Source organism: Protomyctophum bolini (genome assembly GCF_963924005.1).
Source record: "Protomyctophum bolini genome assembly, chromosome: 8".
NCBI lineage: Eukaryota > Metazoa > Chordata > Actinopteri > Myctophiformes > Myctophidae > Protomyctophum > Protomyctophum bolini.
Genome location: NC_137869.1, coordinates 20,697,253 through 20,707,157, shown reverse-complemented (window position 1 = coordinate 20,707,157; position 9,905 = coordinate 20,697,253). Strand labels below are relative to the sequence as shown.

The following is a 9,905-nucleotide window of genomic DNA, read 5'->3' as shown; positions in this document are numbered from 1 at the left end:
CATTAGCGTGTGCTTTTAAAGTAGGGCTAATTAATGGCCAAGAATTTCTCCCAGCTGCTCGCGCCTCCATCTCCGCTGCCTTAAGTCCCCCATTTTCAGTGGAGCGAGTCAGTCTCAGTCTCAGGGAGCCTGCTGGACTCCAGTAAGCCTCTGTGGGTCTGTGCCTCATTAGAGAGGCCCTGACGCGTCTGTGAGCAGAATACCAAGCAGGACACCAGTCTGTGACTGTCAACAGAGTGCTCAGCGTCTGGCTTCGGAATGGGCCAGGCTGTCCTCGCAGACTCATCTGACAGAACCTAAGTTAACCCACTCACAGGAAGCAGCACGCCGCTTCTGACTCACTATATAAAACTGATGATTAGGGTGTTTTCTTTTTTCCTCCCACCTCTGCTTAAAAGCATAATCATTGCACATTTACAGCCCGTTATCGCCTCGGCCATTGGAATGCAGGTAGACATGTGCTGTGACTGGTTGGAGGTTGTGCAGAGATGATTAATCATTTATAAATAGAGCAAAGTACCACAGATGATGGATAACAATGATTCCCTCTGTATTTGTTTACTTCGGCTACTGACAATACACATGTACCATAGCTACAGTACAATGTGTCTATATGTGGTTCATCGAATGGTTGTGCAGTGCTATCATACAGTGCATACTGTAGAGTTCACAGACCAAAAACATTAATTTCCTGTTGGGTTTCTCAGCAAATATACTTTGGAACAACAAAGTGGGTCACAAGATGTTCTGACAGGTTTACAGATAAATGTAAACATATTGGGCGTTGCAGAACATGCATGTCCATGATGTACACATTTGGGTCCCAGTGTGAAACAATAGAGGATCAGGACTCTGCCCTGACAAAGGACACAGCTTTGGCTGAAAGCTAGAAACTTCTGTTTTTCCCTACTTTCACTAACTAACAAGTGTGCACTGGACCCAACGAAGAGACCACTCTGATTCTAGCCTGCTGTTATCTGTTACATGTATTTTTATTAACACAGTACTTTTACTTAACTACTCCTCTATTAGCCTGGGCAGAATTCGAGTGTCAAAGTGAGTTAGGTCAGATAGGACTTTTCTGTTTGGATGTATGGGCTGTCAAGGTCAAAAAGTATTGTTTGCACTCAGTAGGCGTTCCTGCAAAACTTCCGGGTACTTGATCATGTCACGCGCATACCCTCTATTCCCACGATCATAATTTTAGGGCCTACCCAATAAAAGGATTGATGCAGCGTAGTTTTGCTGATTTTTAAAATATAAATGTGATTGTATTTTCCAGACTATTTATCGTCTATACCTTTGTTATCCCACGGGGAAATTAAATTTTATTGGATAGGCCCTAAAATGTAACCCTACTCTGCCAGATTGTGGCAGTATTGAGTTCACAAGTTCCCTTGAGTTCACAAGTTCCCTCCTCCTGCCTGCATCTGGGCTCTCTCAAGCAGAAACGATGAACCGGAAGCAGCAGGACAACAATCTGATACCTCCATAATAATTTCGAGTTGTAGTCTTGTTAGGTTGTGTTTACATTTGATGCCACAGCATCAGTCTTGCGTTGATCCCGCCTCTTGCGGCCGCATACGGCTGCATATCACTTCGGTCTGATTTGGTCCGGAGTACATCGTCTTTGCCCGAGAGACATCAGACTCTCCCTTCTGGCCAAATGCAAATGTTGTCCAGCAGGGGGAGTTGTTTTACCAGGCTACCTAAAATTATGGTCGCATTATTTTGGGTATTTCCTCCGAGGTGGAAAGCCTGGTGACACAAGTTTACTCCTCTATAACCAATACTTTTGTACTTTTACTCAAGTCAATTTAGAATTACTTGTAACAGAGTGTTTGTCCATTGCAGTAGCCTATTGATACATTTACTTAACAATGTGGCTACTTTTTCCACCACTGATGGCAATGACTAACTCCTCATATGGCCTATAAATTATAGGTTTCTGATCATTTTGGATTATAGTTTCTGATTGTGATGGAACGAACAACAACAGCAGACCATCAATGAAGTGGTGGATTGTGAATGGAATATAGTATATCACCAGTGAAGATGCTACATTGCCACCCTGTACTTTTGTTCAAGACACTATTATACGTCGTGTCGTGTGCCAAATATAGCACATCTTCAAGTGATGTGGCGTGTTGTTGTTGTGAAGATGTATAGCGCAACACCAGACAAAAGGTATATATGTATGTATGTCACAGAGATTTGCCTCAATCCACCCCTTGATGCTGAGGTATGACCTGGCCTGGGATTTAACCCCTGACCTCCCAGTCTCAAGCCAATAAGGCTATAAGCTCAGATGGTACTTTCATAATTAGGGTATAGTTACCATGTCAACTCTGTTACAGTATTTGCATTAATTCATGCACAGTAATTGCAATGTGCAATGCATAATATATGTACACTATTATCACGTTTAACTGTGCATTCTACACCAATAGAGGGTGCTACAGCATCTGCATTTATTTTGTTTCATCATGGCATTGAACTTTGGGGTGCTGAAAAGCATTTTAACACTGCCACACACTATAGGCAATCCTCTATTAGTATTTAGCTTATCCTTTCACATTTAATGTTTTGCATTTGCAAGTGTGTATGAAAGTATAAAGCAAAAGCATCACAAACATAATATAGCCATTAACAGATTTACTTGCATAGAAAGTAATCTTGTGACATAAGTACAGTATGCCACAGTACAGTATGTGTTAGGTTTTGAAAGTAGCTATGTTTCTCAACACTGTAGGACATGTTTAGGTGCTGAGACAATGTTTTATTTGTGAGTGCATGGTACTCACCCTCAGGAAATTGCACCAGCTGATTCCTCTCAACAGATAACAGCTGCAGGGAGGGTGCCCAAGATACACATCCCTGCATGCGCTGTGATCGGGACCGACGTGGGCCTCTGACGGTCCTCTCCACACACAGGGACAGGTGTCTTATGCTGTTGTTTCCCAGCCATATGTTCTTGAGATTGGGATAAGGCTGGCGCAGTGAGATCAAGTCCAGGAGGTTATGGGACAAATCAAGCTCGGAGACAGTGGCCTGGATGTGTTGCGGCGCGAGGGAAAGGCCAGAGGAGGAGCAGTTCAACACAGGAGCCCTGTGACCGAGGCAGGCCGCGGGGTGGGCAGGGAGCCCGTGGGGGTGAAGAAAAAGCACAACTGTTGCCACGAAGGGCCAGTGTGGCACTGCCATCACAACCAGCCCAGCAGAGCTTGGGATAGAATAAGTAATCAGAGTTATAAGTGTCTGTTTTGATTTGAACAAACTGCAGTAAAATGAATGTTAGCCATGTACTGTAAAATATCAAAACCTCCATCTAGACATTCAGCATTATACATGATCTATGAAATAGCAGACATCACACTGAATCACTAGTCAAAAGGGAGCTACTATGCATGTCATGTCTGTTCTCAGTATTGTTCACTTCCCATTGTTGTTGACGCTCTGTTGTAAGAAATATGTATGCTTATAATTCTGTGAAGTTGCCCAAAGTGAAATAAAAACAAAGTAAAAAGGGAGCTACTGCATTATGTACAATAGCCTAATACAAAGAGGCAATTAGTTAAAAATGTCAAACTTACCCGTGTCCACACTTTATGGTCCGAAAAAGAAAACTTGTGACTGTCACTCCTTCCCACCTCCAGTGCACTAACAGTATATCGACTTTCGACTCCGATCAAAGTCTGGAGTGTGTATGACCATCTACTCACTCATGCACATACACAAAGATGACATAAAATCTTATGGACACTCCTTCAATCATTCACACAAATAGTTAATGTCTTACTGTCAATAGTTCTCTACATGCCTTACAGATAACCAGGGATTGTGAGTGACGAAGGGAGCCAAGCCCTGAGTTTTTATTATAGGCCTATGATAAAACTGCCATGTAGAAATGTACAGTATGGCTAAATAAATGTCATAATAAATTTGACAAAATCGGTCTGAAACAAAAAGATCATAACAGACATTCAAACATATATACCTCTTTATTCACACAAACATTGCAATGTCATGATATGGGTATTTAAATAAGGCCCACTGACATTTTACCTTTTTGAGAAACAGTTGATGAAACAAACTTTGATTTTCCTTCATAACTGGAGAATGATTACTTCATTTCTTTATGGACGTTGGCAGCAAGTTCTGCATGTTATAGATAGAAGACAAAACACTCCAAGACTAAATATAAATCAAGAATCAAACTTCTAGCACTGAAACAGAGCTATGCTATATTGCACAAAATACCACTCAATATTGGTTTCAAACCAAGTTAAATATATGAGGCAAACAAACACCTTCATGAACATTAGGGTTTAAAAGGAGATTTGCATTTATATCTGTAGTGTAACTTAGTGCAAGCAACCTCCAGTTTCTTTGACAAACAATGCAATAATACTACAATAAAAAATGAAACAAAATTTGAATATTATTACAGTTGTATGTATCCCTCATAAATCCATTAGCACATCCATAGTTCTAGACAGAACCGAAGATCTCCTCTTGATCCACCTTTAGTAATAGCGGACGGCTTAAACTGTTTCCTATCGATTACAATTAATCCTAGACTCATAATCCTGTGCAATTCGGTGACTATAAAGAACAATCACCATAGTGACCCACTCCATTACAAGTACCTGACTTCTATAATGGGGAGAAGAAATAGGCATTGCACAGCTGCCCGAAATAATGAATTGCAAATAAAGATTGACACAATTTCTCCTCGAAGGCTGGCGTATTAATAATACTGTAAGGTAAAAAAAAAACTTGTGCTGCCATTAATTTCTAATGGGCAGTGTTAAAGCACAGTAAAATAAGAGATATAGGAGAATCATATTCCGCTATGGTACTGTACCTCAAACACTGTCGGCAACACCTATAGAACAATGGGAAAACATGAGCACGGTTTACGGACCGGTATACAAATATGTTCTATAATAGATCTTTGGCCATGTTGAAATGATTCATATACGATCCCTTTTTGACAAACAAATGGCATACAAAGAAAGTAAAAAAACAAAGACATTGTGCAGTTTAGAGATGTGCGCAGCGACTAATTTCACTGATGTTAAAACAATGTTTTTTTTTAACTGACTAACAAGGGTTTTTTTAACTGACTAAATGACCAGTCTAAAAATTAAGGGAAAACAGCCAAAATTAGGCACGATTTGTTCAATAAGGCCAGACAACATATAGGAAAAATGATTGTGCCATATAAAAGCCATTTGGAAATGCTTTATAATAATACAATCCATTTTAAATGCTGCAGAAAAGTAGTTCAGTTTGCAACCATGCTGGTTATCTTGCACAAAATGTTGTATGTTGATTCAGCAAAATTGTTCCTAATTGTTTTACAACAGTACTGCCTTTTTCCAACAATTAGGAAATTCTTTCTCAAATGAAAATTAAAAGGAAAATTAAAAGAACATAATAGTTCAATTCTCTCCATGAAAAGTATGCTCCAGTGAACATTCTGATGGCCATCATCCATGCTGGTGATTTTTTGTTTGGGGAAGGGAGTTTTTTCTTATGTACAGTTTTATGAGGTTGAAGGACTCAAAAATGGCTTTAACCATGCCCAAGAAGAGCAGCATTAGGTACTCTTCTTGCTATTGGAGACATCGGAGAGGGTGTCTCCAAAATATATATATTTCTAACTTGGTTATGTTGTATTGTCATTTATACAGACCTATGGGAGTCTGAAATAAAGATTGATTGATTAATTGATTGATAAATGTACCCGTGAGGCAGCCACTGCCTTAAAGAAAAGGCAGTAAAGTACGATAGTACGAGTAAGATACCTTGAGGAAGCTGACAGAGAGCCGTGACTGCAGTGCTGTGTCAAACAATGTCTTTTCCTAGAATAAAAGTAACACAATATTATGATAATATAATAAATAAAGGTTTAAACGACTAGTGTTTAGTAAACAATTAGTGGCAGCACCGTTTAATAGACTAGTTGACTAGTAGCTGCGCACATCCTTAGTGCCGTATTAGAGAGGTGTGGCGAGGGGAGTCCCAGGGTAGTTCAGCACTTCAGTGACGGCTCGTTTCACAAAATATCCGACCTACAAGCTCGAGAATAAATCAGGCTTTTAGTGAAGATTTCCGCAGGGGTTGTCCGATGTCAGGCAGCCCATGTTGTGATGCTTCACCTTCACACGGAACAGAGTCCCATCAGCACACATGCACAGCTTGTACCTCTCCTTGCCATCGTCGGGGGCATACCTGTCGCCAGACGAGTGCGGGATTCGAGTGGTGTTGATCATGATGGAGCCGTTCAGGACAATACTGTTCTCCTGCAGAGAGAAAACTCCGCTTTAAAGGTGATGTGACTTTGTGTTAAATAGATATGGTTGAAATTGGGTGAAGTGCTCCTTTAACAACAGAGAGACAAAGATCATAATAGTACAGTACATCAAGTCAGATTGTGAAGTATTTGTCCACTTACTGCCCTAAATTCCAGGTTTCCCCCCATTCTGAACTCCACATCCTTGCCCATGATGTTGACCCCCTCGTTGCCACGGATAATGGCGCTGCCGTCCCCTTTGATGAGAAGATCACTGGTGAGATTACTTGTGATCTGAAAACAGACAAAAGCTGCGTCAGAGATTTACCCACTGCTAAACATCAAATATGTGAGTAGAACTTTAGCCCTATTTGCACAAGCATAGAGTTAAAGTTACAGCTTCCCAAACAACACCAGAGATCTGATTTCACTGGACGTCTGAGAGATCTAAGCTGAATCTAAAGGCCTATTCATAGTCCAGTTATCGGTGAAGAGGTGACTACCTCTTGGTGGTTAGTAAAAACAGAGACATGTGTTGTGTGAGCGGTGAGAACTGCAGCGTGACGCTGGCAGTTTTCGGTAGTCACCTCTTCAACGAAAACTGGACTATGACTTAAGTCTTTTTCTTTTGTTGGTTTACCTGTACCTCTCCTGTGTTGTTGCTGTTGCAGTTGTTGCTGCTAGTGCTACACCTGAATTCCCCTCAATCAATAAAGGTTTTATATATGTTCTTATTTCATGGAACCATTTGGCTGGGATTAGAATCTCTGTAGTTTCTTTTCAATATTATGGAAGTGGGACTGGCTAATATCCAAATGCTCTAGGTGTTCGATAGCAGTCAAACATATTTGCCACAAGAAACATCTGTTAAATCAAACATCTTTCAATTAGGATGGTAATACAATTGATCAGAGTTGCCCTGCATTTGATTTGGTTCAACAGAGTTGGTGCGAGAAAATGGCTGATCCGGTTGGGATCAATGCCATCATCTGTGATACATGAAATGACAGGACCTACCCTTTACTAATGCTATCATAATTGTTTCAGTACTCATACATTTATTATTAGTTATTACTGTGGTATATATACCCTTTCTGTGGAGGCCTTCTGTACACTAAGTGTTTTGACTCCTTTGGGCAGGTGGAACTCATGGTTTTCAAAGTCTGTGCTGAAATATGTTTTCTGGGTGCGAGGGTCTGTGAAAGATATGCCAAAATCACTGACGATGGACGTCTTGTCTTTCTCCACACTCAGCTTAGTGGTACCCTGCTGGAACACCACCTGGGATGACACATACATGAACAAATAGAAGGTTAACTTAACAGACATTACTCTGTATTCCGATAATTATCATTGCTATACTATAGCAGTGTATATTCAGAGTGTTTGTTCAGTGACATTGATAGCCATCTCTTCAGCTCTTTAGAAAACAGAACATATGTTTGTTTGTTTTTATCAATTTGATCCAATCAGGATACAGTTACATATAGTAAAAGTGAAATTGTAAGTGATGAAACAACACAATTGGACAAAATTGGATTGAACTGGAACACTATAAAACATGGTCTAAAAATGTTGGTTCGGGTATGGTAGGGTTCGGGCAAAAGTTGAGGACTCTATTTTCGCCACACAACAAAGACTCTCACCGGGTGGTTGTTGCCAGTGATGATCAGGTCCTGGTCCTTGCGACCCCCTACGGCGCTCTTATGCAGCGGGTGGACGATGCCCATGTCTGCCTTCTGCTTGAAACGCAGCAGTCCGCTCTCAAGGAACTCCATGCTGTCACAGCCGCTGGGACCGATCCGGATCACCGTCCATATCACTAAAGTGATCTGGGACACGTAAAGAATGGCGTTGCCGATTTGAGTCCAATTCACAACTTTTAAAGTTACAATCTGTAGGCACTAACTGGGAAAGTATCTGTCGTTTTTTATTTGAGCTAAAAAGCATGATATTATACTTTGTTATTCAAAAATAGCAGATATACAAGCTCACGTTATTCAAAGCAGCAACATTTCAGTCACCTTCTTCAGACATGCCTGAAGAAGGTCACCAGTGACCGAATTGTTGCTTCTTTGAATAATAAACAAATGCTCCTGGAGCTGCTCCTGTACCGTACAGTTCGCCAGTGTGCGGCCATATTCTATTTTATCGTTAACAACAGGTGACATTTAACAGCATGTACTCACTATGAGGTTGATTAGAGCGAGCAGGAACAGCAGGACGATGACACACACAGCGATGTTCCCCTTGCGTCCCCTCAGGCCTGTCTTGTGGAGACGCTCCTCTTCTATGGGCACATAACCTGCTTTGAAGTTACTGTTATGCTCCTTGTTGACGGTGCGTCGCTCTATGGCCTTCTCTCTCATGGACCTCTTCATTGGCCCATTCGAGCTCTCCTGCAATGCAAATTTTACAGATCAAATGTCTGAAAATACACATTCTTGTCCCTTGAAGACTGCTATTTGGTTTATTCTCATTTCTTATGTGGACCGGCACCACTACAAGGACTTTGGCATGCGTAGCATTCTCATGCACAGTGAACCTGTATATAGGAGGGACTGGCGCCCCTCAAAAACCTGTGGAGTACTTCCAAGATAGTCTAAAATCACTCAACAGTCGATAGACATTGATCATGATACAGTATACAGTAGGCCTACATATCCATATGATAAGGATATACTGTATGACTACAAGATCATAAAAAGACCTATTATGATCTTGACTTGTCTATAACCTCATGATTGGTACAATCAGCAAAATAAATCGGGTTGCAGCAGCTTGTAAAGCGCACTTTGCTGCGCTGCTTGTGTGCAGAGGTATGCGCGTCTACATGTCTGTGTGTGACCATCCCATCATGACTAAAAATAAATTTCTGTCATGCTATGGTAGTGGCCGCTAAATGGGTTTATGGCAGGCCTATATTTAACGCAAACAAAGACGGCGTCTATTGTTGTATTTCCTTTTAAATTAATGTATGCTCATAAATGTTTATTATGATGATCAACAGTCAACAGATCAGACTGCAATGATCTTAATCTGAAGAGAGCGTAGGCCAGAATACCGTTATTTGCCATGCCATAATAATACATACACATACGCATACCCTTACTTTATTACGTTTACTAAGTTCTTAAACTAGATAATACACTATGTTGTTTTACGAACAAGACAACGTTGTATCAGAGCAGCTTCTAATAATAATGTAATAACAAAAATCAGACCTGTTCAGACGCCATGTTGACAGACCCTCCGTCTCTGCTTTAACGACGTAGCCTACTACAGTACTCTTGATCCCATCAGCCGGAGGGACTGTTCCGCTGTGATTGGCTAATCGGTTGTAAGGCAACTGGTAAACAGCAAGAATGCGTGCGTTCCGAAATGCGCACCGGGAGCGCACTCGCCTATTAGTTTGCATTGCACAGTGCGCTATTTCCGAACGCGTATATTTACTTGAATTAGTTGAATACATTTTTTGTTTTGTTTATTTGGTCTTTTGTTGCACGTTGCGCCGCTGCATGGTGTTGTGCACTTGCATATGTGCTGTTTTCACAATGTTTGCAACTTTGGTTTGTGAAATGTGCAATCAAAATGTCAATTTGCT

General features: G+C 41.0%; 1 protein-coding gene across 3 annotated transcripts; it reads right to left on the bottom strand.

Annotated features, from left to right (window-relative positions):
- Nucleotides 1–3,982: 3,982 nt before the first annotated feature.
- Nucleotides 3,983–9,617, bottom strand: sgcb (sarcoglycan, beta (dystrophin-associated glycoprotein)). Of its 3 annotated transcripts, none has more exons than XR_013964478.1 (7): nucleotides 9,526–9,617; nucleotides 8,491–8,700; nucleotides 7,948–8,133; nucleotides 7,391–7,582; nucleotides 6,464–6,595; nucleotides 4,909–6,311; nucleotides 3,983–4,875 (listed from the first exon to the last, which is right to left on the bottom strand). XR_013964478.1 is itself a non-coding variant. In XM_080769843.1 (6 exons), the coding sequence occupies exons 1-6, from the start codon at nucleotides 9,538–9,540 to the stop codon at nucleotides 6,108–6,110; spliced, it is 939 nt and encodes a 312-aa protein (XP_080625969.1). In that variant the 5' UTR covers nucleotides 9,541–9,617; the 3' UTR covers nucleotides 3,983–6,107. The 3 variants fall into 3 exon arrangements, 1 of the variants encoding a protein (XP_080625969.1); XR_013964479.1 differs by having other exon boundaries at nucleotides 3,983–5,074; nucleotides 5,112–6,311; XM_080769843.1 differs by having other exon boundaries at nucleotides 3,983–6,311.
- Between the last annotated feature and the right edge of the window lie 288 nt (nucleotides 9,618–9,905).

Coding starts and splice junctions, on each gene's coding strand:
- sgcb (XM_080769843.1), bottom strand. Junction 7,583..7,947: donor TCACTGGCAACAACCACCCG/GTGAGAGTCTTT, acceptor GTGTCATCCCAG/GTGGTGTTCCAGCAGGGTAC. Junction 6,312..6,463: donor GAAACCTGGAATTTAGGGCA/GTAAGTGGACAA, acceptor TTCTCTCTGCAG/GAGAACAGTATTGTCCTGAA.